The 19,877-nt window shown below is 45.4% G+C and overlaps 1 protein-coding gene across 5 annotated transcripts in view; it reads right to left on the bottom strand.

Annotated features, from left to right (window-relative positions):
* Positions 1-15,381, bottom strand: part of TTYH3 (tweety family member 3) — a 77,876-nt gene extending 62,495 nt beyond the window's left edge. For 2 of the 5 annotated variants that reach the window (XM_065031464.1, XM_065031463.1), the window contains exon 1: positions 15,130-15,381. In XM_065031464.1, coding sequence (XP_064887536.1) covers positions 15,130-15,252 — 123 coding nt within the window. In that variant the 5' untranslated portion in view covers positions 15,253-15,381. The remainder of the gene's footprint in view (positions 1-15,129) is intronic. The other 3 variants (XM_065031461.1, XM_065031465.1, XM_065031462.1) reach the window with 2 other exon arrangements.
* Between the last annotated feature and the right edge of the window lie 4,496 nt (positions 15,382-19,877).

The following is a 19,877-nucleotide window of genomic DNA, read 5'->3' as shown; positions in this document are numbered from 1 at the left end:
CTTCAGGCTCCATCATCTCCTTTGTATCATCACTAGTGAGCACAGTCCCTTCCTACAAACTCAGCTCGCTAAAAACACCATCCATAAGAAATGTAGTTTGGGCAGCAATACAGAGTTAGATCCGCTCCAACCAAGCGCATTAGATTAGTGGGGAACATTATCTGACTCCCAACCCATACACAAAACTGGATCCTTGACAAGAGACTTTTCACAGCACTTAGGGGCTGGCAGCAGTTGCCTGGAATTCTTCACCCTTTTAGCAGGTGTTAAAGCTCCTGGGAAAAAGCCAAGCAGTACTTTTGACTCACTGAAGCAATCGAACCGTTCGTTACATCACCCAAACACTGTAAAAAAGTGAGAGCAATTCACTAGAAAGAAGTTTTGAGCAGCCCCAAGATAAGACACCCTGAAGCCACAAAGCAAATATCTGCAATAACTCTCGTGTCTTCATGTTGCTTTTTATTGAATGAAAGCAAGCGGTGCATAAACTGCGGAACAAAGTAGAGCAGGGCATCCGCTCAAACACTCTTATAAAGCATTCAGTAACTGTTCTCGCTTAACTCTATGCAGCATAAAACCCACCACAATACCTCTGGCAGTAACTGCATGCAAGTAAAGTAGCTCTCTTTCCTTTATGGGTCTGCAGAAGAATGCCACAAGACACCGTTAGTCTTCACTGCAGAAGGAGCTAAAGAGAGAAGCTTTTGATTTTGCTGGTTCTTCCCATCGTCTTTAACAATAAAACAGACAGCTCAAGTTTTTACTAAAAAGAGAAAGCAAGCTTGAATGCATATTGAGAAAGCATTTTAATTTAACTCTACAGACAGTACCAGTGGGGAAAAAATGCAGTAGTTTGTAGCAGACAAACCTTACTCCCTCCAGACTGGGGGTAAGGGTGCTCTTCATGGAGGAGTGGAAAGAAGGAAGGTGGGAAGAGAGATGGCTACAATACATCCCTGGTGCCCTCAGGGCTTAATTGTACCACCCAAGACACGGCAGCCAGCCGCACTTGCACCTTGGGATCAGCAACAGGCTCTCTGAAAGGTTTACTAACAACACAGATTCACCTTCTTAAGGCCTCATTGCATTAGTTTAAGGACACAAGTCATGCTACACACACGTGCCTGCGTGCCCTTCCTCCTCCTGGTGACACAGCCCCGGGGTGCCACGCAGCAGCCAAACAGGACACTGCTCTCCGCACAGAGGTCACTGAATTTACCCTTCTTTGCCCCACGTTAATGAGGGTATTTACATGAGGGGATACTTCCTAAATTCTTTGTGCCCTCCATCCTTATTAGGCACCATAATCCCATTTATGACATGCTGGTTGCTATGGAAGTGATTATACTGTCACTGCATTGTACAGGTGGAAAATGTGTAAGTGAAGAAACAGGAGCAGGTTTTTGCATGCGTTTGAAGACACGATAGTGCAATCCCCATGTAACGACTAGGAGCTGTAACAGTGGCTTCTGGAGGCAGATTCTGACCACAAGGAATAGCATGGCATCAAGTTTTCACTTGGTTTTCTCCTGAAAAATCAGGTGTTCCATTTTTCTGTCACTGGCTCCCACTATTTAATGCTAGACAGTGCCCTACAGCTGAACAGTACAGTCCCAGCCACTTTCCCAGGACCCTGACATTTTTCTGCACTCAAAACACTATCTCCTTAGTCCAAAGATCACAGCGAAAGAAGTGACAAGATCATATAACCAAGCTCCACAACTCTAACCGCCCTTTAGTTGATTACTGTCTCTTACAGAGCAAGGACTCAGAGAGCAGAAGCAAGAGAGACAGACCGTCTCAGATCTGACACGCTCGGTGAGACGCATGACTAACCCAGCTCGGGCTCGCCGAGCAGGACAGCGTACGTGCCTGGAATGCGTAACCCCACTTGGAAGCCTGTTTACCAGGGGCACAAGGATGGGGAGTTAGCTGGGTGCTGCCTGGAAGTTCAATACAGGACAGCGAAGAGTGCATCATAAATAGCCTAAAAACCCTGTTCCTTGCAAGCAGCTGGGAATCAAACAAGACGCTTTACTACCTACCCAGACCCTGCTCAGCAGCACTGGAAGAGGTTTAGATCTTTAGAGCCAGGGTTGTACAGGGAGACAGCAACCCGAGCACAGCACCGATGCTCACATGCAGTGGTTAGCACCGCCACAGCTGATGGATGGATGGATGCATGCATCCCTCTGAACTCCTGCTGACCCATAGCACAGCTTCATCTATCAGGACACTCATCTGGATCAGGCAATACAGGAAAACTGCAGGAGAAGCCAAAGAGCCATTGCACAATCCAAACCACAGCTGCACCAAGAACAGGATTCCTATCTCAGCATAGTTAATGCTGTGACTACAAGAAGAATATATAGCTTGCAGTTAACATCAAACCTTGCGCCGTATAACACTTCCTTACTGCATCATGTGAACAAAACCTCTCAATGAGAATAAATTTGAGGACTACTCTGTAGTTTCCAGAAGCTCTCAGCCCTGTTTACAGTTAATCTGTGCTCATAGCATATGGGAGAAACCACACGCTGACCAACATCCAAGCGCAGCTCAGGATCTCTGTTTTCCCAAGGGAAATGACCAGTGACTTGTCAAAAGGCAACAGCACGTCAAAGGGTAGTCAAATAAATCCCCAAGGACAAAAGTCTTGTAGGACTAGTTTTAGTATCAAAGAAGTGGTGACGTATCTGTTTGTGAGAAGGAAGTAAAGAACCAAATTGCTGGTGGATCCCATCTGAAGGCAGAGGTGTTGGAAAGGAAGCTCAGCGTTCACCCCATCAGACATCAAGCAGCAAATTTCACTTCAGAAGGCAAAAGAAATACAGACACTCAAACCTTGATAAGCATTCAAATACTGTCCTTGAAAGTGGTTTTTTCTTAGGAATCTTATATTTCATTTGCTGTATCAAGTAATCGAGATCATTCTCACTGAAGCCAGCACAAGAATTACATTAGTGCTGAAAGTCCTGCCCATAGGTTATACCTGCAGAACTACATTTCACCTGTTGGATATGCCACTGGTGTGGTACGAGAGGTACATCTCCTCCCAGTCCCAACCACAGCTGACCTCAGCAGAAGATGATTCAGATGTACCCACCAAACAGTGATCTGCAGTCCTTGTCAGCCCTGGGAACACGTTAACAGGTGGGTCAATCACAGGCAGAAGACACAAAACTTGGTAAACAGCTATTAAATGTATTTAGGTACAGTAATAAGACAAGCAGCAGTCTCACAGAGCAACATTTTCTTGAGAACAAAATTAACAGCAACGAAATACTATAGCAGACAACTGAATTTTAACAGCTGCAAAAATGTCCACACAAACAGAAAGGGCACTGAAGTGAGACACATGTGACCCAGAAAGCAGTTGGCTCAGTATTTCAGACTTAAGATACAAGTACACAGACAAGAAGAATTAACACACCAAGGGGGGATTAGGGTAACAAGATCCCCATACCTTCTCACCATCATCTGCTGGCAGAGGAGGAGAGTTCACAGCTTGTCCCTTCCTCCTTCTCCCACAACCTCCACATCACCCGAGGCGAAAGCTAAGCTGCGCTAATAAAAACAGCAGAGCTAGCGTAAACTGTCCAACCTTGTTATTTACACCTCAGCAGAATGCTCCCAGCATCTACTATCACTCACACGGCTTCCCCAAGAGCCGCCTGCTAACACACAGGCATTGGAAGCACGTCCCAGCGTACTGCTCGTCCACACGGAGAATCTTGTCAACAAGACCGGACATATTCTTTATACATTGCCTTTAGTATGAAAGCATTTTAAATGCTTTTGAGGAGCTTGTGTTTGAAGAGATTTTAACTTGCAGCAGGTCAAGCTGAAAAAGCTGGAAAAAAACCATGTAGTAATCAAGAGGCTCCCTGGTCAGCCTGTTAGAGCCTCAACCTGCCCCAGAACACGGTCTCCAAGACCAACCGAGAACTTTACCAGGATCTTTACTTGGCTGTACTTATCAGAATTAAAGGCTGTTTTAACCCTGTACATTTGTTGCATCCACTAATTTGTCTACTCAGGTTGATTCAGCATCTGTTGTCTAACCTATAAGAATTTATATACATATATAAGGAACGACCAGTGATGCAACATGACCTCACTGACCAGGGATGAAACCGTGTCCTACTGAAGCTCTATGCATTACTCCATCTTGTAAATCAACTATAAGCCAGATTGCGTGGGGGTAGGACGAGAAGGACAAACAAAAAACATTGGTCACATTTTGGAATACTAAAAGGCACATAGGAAGTATTGTACAGTGTTTTTAAAATAGCGCTCTCATCCAAAGTAAAGACTTCTGTTTAGCTACAGCAGAAGTGTCAAGCAAATCATGCCATCGTCACTGGATGCGCTATCTGTGCTTTCCACTAAATCCAGACAGAAAAAGACCCAAAATACAGCTGGTCCATTTTTTCCTGCCACCTACTACAAGTGAAATGGTTTCCCTCTTAAGGAAGCGTGAACATTAATGCTTGCCATTGACTAGAACTACCTCTAATCTAGTCTGGTGCAATAGCTCCCATTTGCTCAAGTCCAAGGTGTTCAGTCTAACTTTAAGTTCAAATCCTAAGACAAAAAAACCAACTGTCTTTTTAATCATAGGTGGCTGTCACTGGGCTGGGACAGATATCTCCATCCCCAGTCTTTCCCTAGGTCTGTGCCTTTCAGTATCGCTTGCGCTTGACAGCCTGTCAGTCCAAAGTTAAATGGAGATCATGTTTTCAGGGTCTACCATTGCATTCACAGCAATTGTAACTACAAGTAGAGTTGTAATGGGCTAGAAATAACAAGTCCTTCCCTAACGTCCTCTCAACCTTCCCTATAGTACTCTTTCTGGGGAAAAAAAGAAAAGAAAAAGCACAAGTATTTCAAAGATACCAGAAGTAACACAAACTTCTCCTAAGACCTCAATCATCTGTTGCCGGAGGTCAGCCACACAAATCAGTTCTGTAACTTACCCTCTTTCTTGTTTAAGAAACAAGAAGAGATTACAAAATAGTGGAAGTTTACTATCTATTTTCTTCCCCAGAAGACTCAAAAGTACCCGGTACTTTTTGTTGTAAAACACTCGGCCATGCCCAAATGCCTAAACAGCAGAATGGGCACCGTTTGCAAAGCCTTCAGCTGCTCCTCTTACACTCTTATTTCAAAATTCCCCCAGGTACTAAAGTTTTAAGAAGAGAAGTTTGCCTAAGCTTTCATCAGATTCTACTTCCTCCTGTGTCTCCTTGAAAGTTACATTATTACACCTCCCAAAGAAAAAAAACAAACACATTTTTAAGCAGGACAACTCCACCCTTCCTCTTAGTTCAACACCGGTAGGCAAGATTAGCCAAAGAACAGCCCCTACACACCCACAGCTCCTTCCTTCATTTCTCTGCCCTTACACGTTCCTCACCGAGAAAACAAACCAAATCAGAGCTCACCACATCTGCATTTGCCAAAAATCCATCATTTCTGCAATTGATGCAGCACAGCTTATTACAGCTGCAAACGTTCCTAGGCTCTGATAATTATAAGCCCATGGCTGGGTGTCTAATTAAAGGAGGAATGAATTAATGAGTTTTATCAAAGGCTTTTGAGTCACCATTATAATTCTCACTCTTAACGGGCAGCAGGACATTCAAAGGACAGCGTGAGCGGGATCAGGAGCAGAGAGGGGGAACAAACCACCCCCAGCCGACGCTTCCCCCATCACGTCACTGTCATTCAGACCCCAACAGGCAGATCGAACCCAGCAGGAAAACGCCTTTTGGACAGCTGAATACAAAAAACGCTTCCTGCAGCGGCCACAAAGCACACACACCGGCCTTTGAATGGCGGGATCGGTGAGATGCGGGCGAGGGGTGCGCAGAGCGCTGACTGCACCGCTCTCATTCATCCCCAGCCCCAGCCCCCACCCAGCGCCAACAATTACAGTTCAGTCTCAGGCTCCCGAGGAGGCAGAAATTGAAAACACGTTTTCATTGAAGCACAGCTTGAATTTCATGAATTCCATTACTCTCGACTTTCTCAGCATTTCCTGGAGTGAACACTGTAAAACGAGGGAAAAAGGGGATGGGGGGGGGCATATACAAGGCAACAATTGCATGCCACCCCTCCGATCACGACTGTCCGAGAAGATGCTACAGAGGCACCTGCAGCAAGGAAGCAACACGAGGAAGGACTGTTCCTGAAGTGAAGAAAATAAATATATGCTAAACATATTTTTTTGGAAGAAGGAAAGTAACCGCCAGAGGCCTCGGAACAGTAACATCATGCGTTACGACTAGCACTTAAATAGCAAGGCTACAGGCACAGCCCAGATGCGAAGCATGGCAATTTCAGCAATGCAACAGAAAGAGTCTCTCCAGCAGACTGAAGAAATCTTACCTGCTATAACAAGTATCAAAATTACCCGTTTATCAGCTACAGGAACCTGAGCACAGTGTTAAACTGCAAGGAAGCTTATCCAAAGGAAAGAGCACGAAGTATCATGAGGTCATTCTCTGCCCACCGCGTTATTCAGAAATCTACTATTCAACACCACAGCGATTATAACTATCAGAGGAAACACACAGCACCAAGCAGTGCTTCATTTTTTTCCACATGTACAGTCGTAACTCCATCAACTTTGGGATTATTCAGGTTTGCTAATTAAGACCCTATGGACAGTTTTGCTGCCATTACCAATACTCTTAATGGTTCCTTCACTGACATTCTCTTTCCTCTCTCTTCTCCCCCAGCTTGGGCCTTATCTGAAGGAGCATTACATCATCTGCCGCACTGAATCCTCCTTGTAACAGACACTATTATGCATCTGAAGTGCCTCCATTTGGATTTTGGTGTTATTTTGAATCTCAGTGTTGAATAGAAGGCTTGTTTAAATTCTCTGCATGAGCAGCAGCATTTTATAGAGTGAAAAGGGTGTCCATGCACAGACACCAACACTGGCATAACAACGTGGCTGGATGTGTTATACATTTGTGAAACATCCATTCCCCACATTCCCATTTCCCCTTATCCAGGAATAAGTCCAGCATTGTTAGGACTGATTAGCAATATCTTTCATCCCTAATTTCACACTACAAAAGACTTTCATGCATATGGACATGTGGCACCATTCTGAGATATATCAGCCAGAAAAAGCACTTAGCAGTGACTGCAGAAATCACAATCTGAGGGTGCAACTCCAGTTTGAGTGAGGGCAAAGGGGGTGTCAGCCCTTTCCCCAGCTGCTTTCAATGCTGCTCTTACTATTGACCAAAAAATGCTCATTTGTTAAAATAATAACTTAAAAGAAGTTTGGCACATTACATCTGCTGTAGCAAGCAACCTGATAACCATGTGAAAGCACAATTATAAATGTTACCCTCATATCCAAGCGCTTTGAGACGGGAATTAGTACGAGTATCGTGACTGAGTTACACCAACTGCTGTGACCATGTATTGCACGCTAACCTACTTCTTTTCCTTTTTGGCAAGAGAAAACCCTTGCAGCCTGAAGCACACAAATGACTCCTTTGCAACAACACGCACATTTGTGGCTCACCAAACCTTAACGCTCACAATTATAAGATCCGACTCAAAAACTACAAGTGGTTCATTACCCAGAAATCTTTTTAAAAAAAAGGACAAGTTTGAGATGAAAGCCTTAGCAAGCAGCATGAAAGGACACTGTAGAATGACATACCCAGAAAGTGCAGACAGCCTTGCTGAGAGAGGAACAGGGTTACTGGGTGTTGATTCGGGTTTTTTATTATTATTATTAGTGAGAACTCTCCAGCATACATCAATATGTTCCCAAGAATTTGGAGTCTTATCCAGGTCTCAAAAGTGAGAATTAAAGTTTAGCACAGAAGGTAATCCTGAGTTACTCAAGTCTAGTCTGAATCTCAGAGCAAATAAATTCCCAGACATCATGTCCCTTCTCCCAGCTATGGGAATTACAGTCGGTTGAACCCAAGCCAAGTTCTCCTGCCCACTCAAGGGGAATGGGAAATCTCAACATGAGTGGTGGAAAGTTTACTACTAAAAGATAAAACAGAACCAAAGGGAGAACTGCCTGTCACCAAGAGCGTAGCTGCAAACAAGATGCTGACTCTCCTCCACCTCAAGGAAATTAAGAGTGAGCACCATCTTACTCAGTGCTTGCTTGCAGCCACCCAAGCATATTCACTTCACATCAAAGAACATAAAAGAATGACTTCAGAAGAAACATTCACCGTTGCTTAGTCTGCAGCATACTGATCCTTATGGGTACAGAAGAGTCCCCAAAAAGGAGTCAGAGAGCTGACCAGGCAAAGCTCTGTCGCAATAGTGTCTTAAGCCATGAGTACAAACAGCACAAACCATTGATTCTGGATGTCAGTAAGTGTGCTGGTGGGGGGAACGGGTGGTGGAGAAGAGATGTAAAATTACTCTTGTCCTAGAAGGGGAAAAATAAAACATATATATGCCAAGGGATTGGAGGGTGCTTGTCCCTCCAACTGTCTGTTCTAAACACCCCTGTGTCAAGAAACCTGATGTGACAAAGACCCATAGATTTTGTCTATCTCATTCCCAATAGACAAATTTTTGTTTACAGGTTCAAAAATAAATCTAATCCCAAAAATAAAAGTAAGAGATCAAGAAGACTTGCGGCACAGCTCCTTAATCCACATTCAAAGCCTTGGGATTAAGTCAGAGGAAAGCACCTGACTTCCCACCCTTAATCTCCAGAGTCATCCCTAATGCTTCTGCGTGAGAATTTCTCACTTTCCCTAATAATGAAAAATAAGGAGCACTAAAAATCTACACCAACATCTGCTTGAAGCAACGCTTGTTTTATTGCATCAACATTTAAACAAAGGCTTTTTGTTAACCTGAAGAGTATGGCTTTTCTTCTGTTCAAAAAGGTATTGAGAATTGAGGAGAAAAAAAAAAAGGAAGAGATGGTAAAACCGAACTGATTTTGATTAGTCCTTTCTCCAGAACACTAGTGATCAGCTTTGCAGCTGGACACTGAGATAAGCCTCCTAAGTAGCTACAGCCTTTTGGTGGCAAAATGAAGGTTACAGACCCTCATCTGCATTTGCAGTTCCTGCTTAAACTGCCTTTTTCTAAAGCAAACCCAAAATACAAGATTCTTGGATGGCTGTCAGCTCCTCCCAACCGATAAATACTTGTGTGCATGCAGGCAAGTGCAAGATGCACGCAGCGCTCGGAGGAAGCGGATGCATTACTCAAGATTTACTTCATAAGCACTTAAATCCAGACCAAGAGACATAAGCTCACGTAGAAAAAGCAAAAAAATAAAGGATTTTTTAAGAGGACAAACGTTGTCCTGGTGCAGAATCGCTGAGGCGCCAGCAGCTGGCCACCACCTGCCCAGACTAACGCTTTTAAGCCTGGTTCTACTCTTCCAGCTACGACAAGCATGATACCTTCAGAGCACCATGTGCTGCACAGAGGTCTCCTAAGACTGGGAAGCTCACCAGGCCTGGCAAAGGATTAATACTTAGGATTCCGCCTAGAGGGAGCAAGCCTGGTTTACATGTTGGCACACTCGCCACCTCCTTCCCCCACCACGTGTTTCACGTTTCTCCAAGTCACCACAAGCATGTACTTAGATCTGCTAAAACCATACATTCACAACAGTTACTTCTTTTGACTAAAGTAATCTACAGTCAGGGTTTCCAGAAACTGTCCGTTCTCAGGAGACCATCTGAAAACGTAACAGCACAGCATGGGTCAGCAAAAAAAGTAAGGCTGCAGATGGAAAGCTGGCTAAGGTTGACTCTTTTTCTTGTCTGTATACCATAGATGCTGCACAACTGGATGTTTTAGCAGCAGAAACAGTTGCATGTCTACCTTTGGTAAAAATCAGCCATCAAAAATTGTCTTGATTCTGTATTTTTCATTATGCTGCAGTTCCCTAGTAAAGGCTCTTCCAGATCAAGGAGGAGTCAGACTATAGCAACGATTCGCTGGTAAAAGATATTACTGCATGGTTACTCATGCAACTGAGACTGATGAGTAAAGGGAAGAGAGAATTTACCATCAATTGTTAAACACCTAAATGCAACTCTAATTTAATGAGAAAACATTGGATTCTACTAACCAGGGTCAACCAACCTTTCTGGAAATACAAGCAAACCAGTGCTACAGCAGGAGAGCCGATCAGATCTTGGAAGTGGTCCATCTATTCTTGAAAGAAACCTTCAGTCTAACCCCTTAAAGAAAGGCACATTGCCCTCTGACTTCAAGCCAAGTAGACAAAAAACACGTCATCCAACTTTACTAATACACATGTTTCCAATTTATGGAAAGGCTCTTGCTTTCAGAATTGAAATAAGACTCCAGTACAGTAGAGGAAGTTCTAAAACAATCTCTCTAATCCAAGTTTTTTGGCAGTTTAGGCTCCAGCCAAGAAATACTTCCAAAGATGACATTAGCTGTTATGTGTAGGGAAACAGCCTCACAGAGCCAGAAAGTACCTGATTGAATTAATTCCCTGCTGAACCTTTGCTTACAGGTTCAAGCACACATGCTTGGGGTTTGCAAGCCAAGAAAAGAGAAACATGGTTGGGCTTACAGAGCACCTTTCACTGCTGGACTCCCCCTTAGTACCCTTACATTAGCAGAAAAAGAATATTACAACACAAAACCAGTGACAGATGTATGAAAGAAAACTCCTGGGTGACAACACTAAAGAGACCATCGCAAAACCAAGGACTAGAGCGTACCCCTCTTCTTATCAATGTGTCCTTTAGCGTGGTTCCGCATCTTAACCGGTGTGAATCAATCATCCAGCCTTTTTCGAAAGCACATACAGCCACCATTGCACCTCCTATCTGTGCATTTGCAGTTCTGACTCTTGCGGAAACAGCACAAGAGCGGCACAAGGAACGAGTTCCAAAGACACTGGAGAATTTTGGTTTATTCCAGCCTAATTCACATATAACCCATGCATTTACACCAATTCAGCTCAACTTTGCCATTTCCAGCAATTAAGAAAGAGCACAAATTCAAGTCAAAGTGCTCTGTAGCTTGGCTTTTATAGCCTCTTTTCTTCTTCACTGCTTATAGTACACTTCTCAGCACACAGGGAGACTCAAGAGCTGCAATAAAGTGGAGTAGGCTCCTTTTCTGTCAGTGCCAAAGACACACTGTCTCAGTCACATATCCCATCACCTGTTGTTGTACTGAATTAAAAAGCTATTCAGCTTTTCTCCTTCTTTCCAGTATGTCACCAAATCTACCCTGAGAAACAAAGTGAACTCAATGCCATGCAACTAACTAAATCACAAATAGAAGTACTTACATTAGTAAACAGATTAAACTAGTGACAACATCAGTCTCAGGACCCTTTTACAGGCTGATTAACTGAATCAGAAAGTAAGTGGACAGTACTAGCAAGACCATCACCATTTTCAGCAGCAAACCATGCAGTGACCAGAACTGGAATCAATGTGATGCTCTCAGAAGGAACACGAGCTTTGCTCCATTTTTACATTCCCTTCACTCTGGAGTTTGTGACTCACTACACAATGAAAAGGCTTTGCAGAGCACTGCAGTATGACTCAGATGAGAATACAGCCAGAACAAAACTGATCATATCAAGATATCTTCAAATCCCAATGATTCATGGGAGGAGCAGGGAAAGAATCGGTCTGATAAGATCCTCTATAGGGATGACTTTATGGAGCAAGTCCTGCAAGCAGCACACGAAGGCAGCTCTGGCAGGACTCACCAGCACACCAAACCCCTGCAAAAAAGGGATCCCAGCCCCAGCTTGTTCTACATTGAGGCTCACCTACATTCCCCCAGAAAAAGGAAACAACCAGTTGTACTGCGGTCCACAGCTTGTCATGGCAGAAGTGGATCATCTGAAGGACACACGTACATTTTTAAACAAGCTAGTCCAGAGAGAAAGGACCTGTTCCGCTCTTTCACATTCACAGACACTGTTTGAACCTCATGAAACAAGATACACTGTGGGAGAAGACAAATGGTAAGTAATACCGAGAGAGAGCATTTTAGAGATCGACTCAGGTGAAGAAGGTACGCAGCCAAAATGCAGCTGCATTGATCTCAGCCCTCAGCAACAATATTGCCGTGTTTCTCATGCTCTCAGACAAAGGGAGGAAGCCCCTGTAAGTTGGTACACAATGGAAACGGTTGCCTTGAGACAGCCCGGTGCGCAGCGGGTGTCCCTCCTGCTCCGTAAAAAGGGACTGCATGGGACAGAACAGCATAACTAGCCATTAGATCAACGTCCTTCTTGATATTCCCCATCAACCAGCATCCCAAAAGACACAACAAAGACCTAGACTTTAAAGACTGGCAGTATTTGCTAATCTACGAGCTACACGTGCTTCAGAGAGGTTTTGGGGGACAATAGCTTGTCTGCTGCTTCAGTGGAATAGTGGCTTGTGCATTACAGTAATCCTCGCTGGGCAGAGGTGGGAAGCCCGTTAGATCAGCAGCCTCCTCGCCTGCAGGAGCACGTGGCCCTGCAACCAGTGACACGGCGACACTCGAACCCAAGCCACTGCGTTTCACTTTTGGTTCAGGCACAACGTTCCCTTGACACGCAGGTTCAATGCCGATCATCAAAACACAAGAACAAAACACAGGCAGCTCTTCACTAAGAGGTTACCAAAGAAAAGAGTTTTATAAGGAAAGCACCATTTTCCCTTGGGCATCTATTGGGAAATCTTTTCTAGAGCAGCAGTGAAGCATCAGAAAGGACATGCTGCTTCCTTCTTCATAACAAATCAGAATGAGAACGGACACCAAGCCCTGTTGTATGTCTGTTGATGACAGTCTAGCTACCTGATGAATTGAAGTCATTAAAGATATTCTCAGTTTAGTAAAGCTAATCCTTCCTTATTCCAGCTAGCAACACTCTGTCCTTTCCCATCCCCATAAAGTCCCAGCCAGCAACCCCCACCAACCCCTCTTCAGCCACTGGAGAACCCAAATGCAACATGCAGTTTAACAGTTTATACTTAGGAATCAGGATGTCAACCACTAATGGAACAGAAAACAAAAATACATACAATTTGTGCCAATGAGACCTACAAAGAAAATACAAATATGTGGAATTTAAATTTTAAAAAATGGACTTTCCTATTTTCAGGATGTGTATGATCTCAAGCTAAATACAAACGTTCTTAAAGAAAAGGGAGGGCTATGCCAGCACAGGCTGCAAACAGAACAAGGGATGCAAATTCATAACAAACCCACCAGAAAAAGCTAGAATTCGAACCAAAAAAATAACTTCAGAACAATTTAAAGCATGAGAGAGCATTTAGCACTACAGTTCCCACTCCTGGATTAAGTTTCCTTGTTTCATTGCATTAGAATTAATCGGCATGGCCGCGAACTCCACAGTCAACTTGCAGAGCCACAGCAGCTTCATTATATAACCGGCGACACCAATAACAGGGGCTGCGGTACCGGAGCCCGTTTGCTGCCCCTCACCAGCGCCAAAACCAGCAAAGCTGCTGCTACTCCAATCATTCTCTCAACAACAGATGCTTAAGTAATCCAGACACTCAGTTTTTGGATTTGAGAAAACGTTTTCTTGCAAGGCAATGTTAAAAGGCTATCTACTACTGTGTAAGAAATCCTTAATATCACCAAGGGAGGGGAGGCAGCTACACAGGAGAACAGCAGAAGGCTTTAAATCAGAATGTGATTACTGTAGAGAAATTAAGTGACAAATGAACACAACCCCAGATTGTTGCAAGGAATGCTTTTAAGCAATTTAAGTGAAAAACGGTACATCTGCTGCCTATTCAAAGGTCAATGAGTGCTTGTTTCATGACAACGCAGTCTGAAGAACATCCTTCCATGAACTCTTAACTTCTGATCCTCAGCATCTCATATCCCTTGTCTTAAAGGCAGCTGCCCTCTGAGGTCATGGAAATGCAGTTAAGCTGCTGTGCAGCGTTACATCTGTGTGTGGCCATCTTGAACTCTGCTAAGCCAAGGGAACTAAAACAAATTAACAAATTGAAGCCCCAAATACCAAAGTTAGGTCAAAAGTCTGGTTTGTTTACTGATTTATAGACGCTTCTTTGTATCTACCCACTGCTCTTAAATTACATTTCTCACGTTTTGCTCTAGTTTCAGCCCACAGATCTGTTCATCTGTTTAAAACAAAAACACAAAACATACTGCTTTCTGAAGTATTTGTAATACCTTTTATTTCTAGGGCAAACAAGAACCATTTAGATGCCCTGGCCTTTCTGCCTGTGTGCATGATAGGATGCTGCATATATAGGACACTGCAAGTATGTTCAGAAAAGCAAAATGGTGTTTTCAAAACCAGAGACCGTGGCAAAACAAGGCAGCAGAGTCACTGCAGCTCTGTTCCAAGATGACAACAGAGAACACAGATGTTAGAGCACACAGATCCACTCCACAATCATTTTAATTACCTGCCTAGACAACCGAGCCCAGGATACAGGCTAAGCAGCATTTAAAAAACAAAAAGTGACACACAAGCATCCTGCGAGCATCTTCCCGTGCACTTGATGCTAACGCTGCTCTCATGCGTTAAGTCATCTGTTTTGCAGCAGGCAGTTGGTCGGTTTCGGGAAGGCACCGCTGGGCTCTCTGCGGGTCAGGGCGATGCGGGGCTGGCGGGATGGACGAGCAGGTCCAGGGCAGCGCAGTTACCCCAGCAACGAGCCGCCAGGGGCATGAGGCTGGGACAGCGCAGGGACCCGGCGAGGGCACCTGGCCAGGGCTGCCTCCTGCCCCCCCCTCCCAGGGGACCATTTTACCTTCTCCCAAGAACTTGGGCTTTCACCAAGCCAGGATCAGCCCCGGCTTCCTGCTCACCCTCCCGGGGGGTGATGACCTCCTGGCCCAAGCCAGCAAGACCGGTGTCCCGCTCTACCCCTCGTGGGGTGGACACACAGCACAGGGAAGGCATGCCCCCCACAGACACCCACCGAGGAGCCCCAGCCGGCTGGGTCCCCCCCCGCTCTCCCCCTCACCCCCGGGCGGGCTAAGCCCCCAGCCCCGCACAACCTGCGGGGGCACAAGCACCCCCCGCCCACCCGCGCGTCCCCACGCAGGACACGGGCGCCCCCCCCTCCACACACACACAGACCCCCTGCGGGGACCCACCTGCTGGTACTCGGCGTCGTGTGGTCGGAAGTCGGCGGCGGTGAGCTCCCAGCGCAGGCTGATGTGCGGCAGCCGGTGCAGCAGGCTCACCCACCAGGGCGGCGAGTAGCTCACACCCGCCATGGCCGCGCCGCCTCGCCTCACCCCGACCCGCCGGCCATGGAGCGCCGCTCGCCCCGCTGTCCCCCTCCCTCCTCACACGCTCCCCGGCTGGCGGCCCCGCATGGCCGGCACCCCCCACCTCCTCCCGCCGCGCTCGCTCCCTCTTTGTTCGCCGAGAGGCTCCACCGCCCCCGCGCCCGGCACCGCCCGCCCGCTCCCATTGGCGCCGCCGCGCTCCGCCCCGGCCGCCCCGGCCCCTCCGGGCGGCCCCGGCCCCGCCGTTCAGGTGGGCTCTGGGGCGGGACGGCGGCGACCCCTCCACGACGGGTTGTTCTTCGTGCCCCGCGCTGTCCCAGCGGCCGGGGGTCACCTGTGCTTCACCACCAGCACCACTCGTGCTGTAACATGGCGCCTGGGCACATGGTGGGTGTTGCACCCAGCATCAAGAGACGGCGTCTGCTCTCATACCAGCACCTTTCCGTCCAAAATAACCCCCAAACACACCCAGCGTTTCACTTTCCTGGGTGCTGCTGAGGAAAGCACGGTTCCCAGGTCTTCAAACGCTGACACACCAACCACCCTGGCCAAGAAACACACCTTGTGCAACACACCTGTTCCCACAGCACTGGCTCCCAGTTCCTTTCCCCAGCCTATCTTGGCATTTCCAAAGCCAACAGGAAAGTTCTAGAAGTAGTGGAGTGCCTAAAGATGCAGCTGGGACCCTTGTGTGATTTTTCAGGTGTGCCCAGTCTTCACCTGTTTCACGGAGAGATGAAGCGCTCTGGTTGAGCTTCCACCATTCTCTCTGCAGCCAAAGGTTTGGCCTCTTACCCTGACCCAAAACCAATTACATTGGTTCATTAACTTCAGTGGACTTGGAAGTGTCAGTTTGTTTTGATGACTGTGAATCAGAGCTGAGAGTTCAACACCTCAGCATTTAGGCAATAACAGCCTCTCACTGCATAGCAAAACCCAGGTGTACATCACATTAACAGATCGTGTGCTGAGCCCCTCAGACACAACGACTTTCCCCAGGATTATAGCCTGACTCAGTGGGAAAGGCTTTTCATTTCTTTTTAAACAGAACAAAACAATTTTTAGTCTTAAAGGTAAAAAATATGACCATACCCTCTTGGGATGACATCTCAGAAACCAGTAAGTACATAAATACTCTGGATAGCAGGTTACTAGATATTATACAGACAAAGGACTTTACACTGTCCTCACTAATGCATTTTATAAATAAAGAGAGAAAAAAATGATAAAATTGACTATTTAACGCATCAGGATCAAATAAACATTTCTGCTGATGTTCTGAAATATAACATCAACCTTAATAGCTTTTGACTAGGACAGGATTTTCATCTGAGTATTATTAACATAGCTAAAAGGAAATCTTATCGTTCACAAATAGCATTAAGACACACGTCAGAGAGTTCACAGCCACAGAGTATGTGAACAAGTACAAGATGTACAAGCGTACAAGATATAAGACCTCAACTCCCTCCAGCCTTCTGCAAGAAAAGTTGCTATTTTCCTGCAGGAGAACAGCAGAACAGCAGCCAGTTTTGTTTTCTTTTGAAGCCAAATGATCCAACATACTTCACCTCCAGTTCAAACAACCCGAAGATGAGGAGCTGAGAGACCTCGCTGGGGGCAAGAGATCTCTCTGCACAAGGCACTTATACCACAGAGTTTATGCAATTCGGCACTAAAACGCTCAAGGCTGGAATCTGCCCTGCAGATGTTACTGCTGCCATGGGCCTCTGCACAGACAGAAAAACCCCACCAGGCTGCAAATCCAAGTACCTTTGTCAGCAAAATGATGGACACAGAATAGAAGCAGATGCAGCAGGCACTCCACGACGAGATCTTGGTTGACAGCGCTGATGTAAATCAAACTGAACAAAACGTTTTGGAACAAATGACAGAAATATCTGGATGCTATTAAATGGGGGTGTAAGCACCGGAGCGGCGGTTTGAGGCACCGTGATGGGGGGTAAGTGGGAGAGGAGCAGGCTCAGCACTGGAGTGCATGGTCCTCTCAGAGCCAAGTGCTGCAGAGACAAATGGATTAAATTACAGCAGAATGAGGATTTGGGATTACAGAGAAACAGAGGCATCAACAGTTTTAATTTCCCCCCTGCATTTATTCATAATGATGTGGGAAAATACGAAAATGAAGAGTAAAATTAATACAGCAAACTAGGAATAAGAGACAAACCGCAGGATGTAGCACTAGCCGTATTTTCCACGGTAGGGCACTTCAGCCTGTTGTACCACATCAGGAAGCAGTGTTTGCATTTCTTAGATGTCTAGCACCTCTCATTTGATCCTATTCAGGTAATTCTTGATTACATGACAACAAGACAGTTCTCAAGGCTCTCATGTTTAGATAACAGCAGCTTCTTTCCCTCCACACACAAATAGGTACTCTCTGTTTTGCCAAAGCAAAATGAACAAACACACCACTGCTGTGACATCCCAGGAATAAAAACTCACAGTAAATCACCCTTGCATGGAAAGCAGTTCTACGATAACCAAAGCAAACTGCGAATGTCAGCCTGTTAGCTGGTAATCCTGCTAAAAAGTAACCCTGAGAGCCATATTAGTGTTCACTAACTTGCTTTGACTTGGCTAAAGAATCACTGGACAAAACAGGCAAACGAGAGATGCTTCTAATTAAAGACAGCGAAGATAAGACTAGTTTAAACCTCCAAAATAAAGCAGCCAGTGCTGTCTTCTCTCCCCTTGAGACCACCAGACATTCTGCAAAAGCACTTGTAGAAATGCACCCTTTTTCACTCTTTGCAAGCTTCTCTCTGTCTCCAGACATCCCTACTGCTGACATGGTTTCTGCAATGAGAACACCTTTTAGAGCAGCAATCCCATACCCCTGGCTGGTTTTTATTCACTATGAAATGAAATAATCCAGCTTTTAATATACTGTGAAGCGAAGAGTCTTCTTCCCCCGACTGTCAGACCTAATATGCATTATGAAAGGTTTCAGCCAACAATACAGATTCAAAAAAAGAAGAAAAAAAAAAAAAAAAAAGAAGAGTTTTAACTTAAAGTGCCAGCAGATGGATGAGTTACCCTCTTGAGACAAAGGAGTAAATTACAGGTGGTCAAAGGGAGGTCGCCCCGCCGCTGTTGGGCATCGCTCGCCTCCGCCGCTCCATCAGCTCTGCTCCTGGGGCTGTGCTGCCTTCCCGCTCAGCCAGGCTGGGCCTCTGTGAACATTCCCCTTCCTCTCCAACCAGGGCTGCCTCTAATTTTCAGCTGAACGTCAATGGAAATAACAAAGCCAGGGCAACTCTCCAGCCTCCCCCAGATTCCACTGCCCGCTCCTTGAATAGCCACAACTAGGGCCAGCATAAAAAGGTTTAAGCAAAGCCAAAGAAATCATAAGAAAAGGTTAATTCTGGCATTTTCGATCCTGAGGCAATACTCTCTCATGTTCTACTGGTCTTGTCATACTTGGTGAGTTCCAGGGAAATGGGTGGAAGAGGTGGAAATCCTATTGCAAAAGCACCTGCCCGCTCCTTTCCTTTCCCCAGAGAGCAACATGCAGAACATTCTATTATTTAGTTAATTGCAAAGAAACAATTACAAAGGAACTCGGCAAAAATTCTCTAATCGCAGCAAGAGCCATTGCAGTTCAGTGAGTTCAGCAAATTAGCAAATAAGTGAATACAAAAAGGAAAGAATAACACAGCTCAAATTGCACTTTGTTCGTTTGTTTTGTTACTCATAGTTACTGTTTAATTATTTAAGATACCTCTTCATAACATTCTGGTACATTTTGTATAATAATGAAGGTTTACTAGCATAGAAATGCAATATGTGGCTATTAAATATCTGCTGAGAGATGGAAGAAGACTGCCAATTCTGCGTGCAAATTATAGAGGGCCTGTTCAGAAAAAAGTCCAGGTTAGATAAATAGAAGGTTCTGCCACAATTTGTGTAAGATACAAATAAGGATTATTGCTGGATAATGACAATGCTAAGTAATGTTTGTGCAGAACATTATAACTGGTACTACAGGCATTCATGGTCCATCCCCTGTTTATTAAAAGCTATTCTTTCTGTGCAAATAACTAGAGGCCATTTAAACATAGCCTTTTTTTACAGCAGCACTGTAATCAAATGATGGATTTGACAGTATTTCCATTCGAAACTCACGTTACAGGAAAGACTCTCAAGCTCTGCTACGTTACCAAAGAAGAGCCTCATCTCTGCAGAGCCGATGGACCGAGGAACGAGATCCAGGCGTGACGTTATCTGGCTGACAGCACGGGGAGGTCAGACAGCCCTTTACAAACAGGCATGTTGTCCCTTTTGGTTCTTCCCAGACCATTTTGAGCACCGATATTTAAGGACACATCTGTTCGTACTACCAAGAAGAGAAGCCCTAAAGGGGCTTATGCGCTACCCAACGCAAAATGTCTTTGAGGCATGCTGGTAAAACCCTGCCAAACAGAATGGGAGCTGCTATAGGCTGAGCAACATCTTGAGGGGGGAGTGTTGTTTATACCCAGCTCCAGTGAGGGGAACAACAAGCACACTTTCCTGCAGACCAGAAAAGAATGTATACACTCTCAGATCTGAAAAAGGTAATTAGGGCAGCCAGGCAGCGGCAGGGG

This window comes from Columba livia, chromosome 15 (genome assembly GCF_036013475.1).
Source record: "Columba livia isolate bColLiv1 breed racing homer chromosome 15, bColLiv1.pat.W.v2, whole genome shotgun sequence".
Classification (NCBI taxonomy): Eukaryota; Metazoa; Chordata; class Aves; order Columbiformes; family Columbidae; genus Columba; species Columba livia.
The sequence above is the reverse complement of the archived record's forward strand: the minus strand, read 5'-3'. Positions and strand labels throughout refer to the sequence as shown.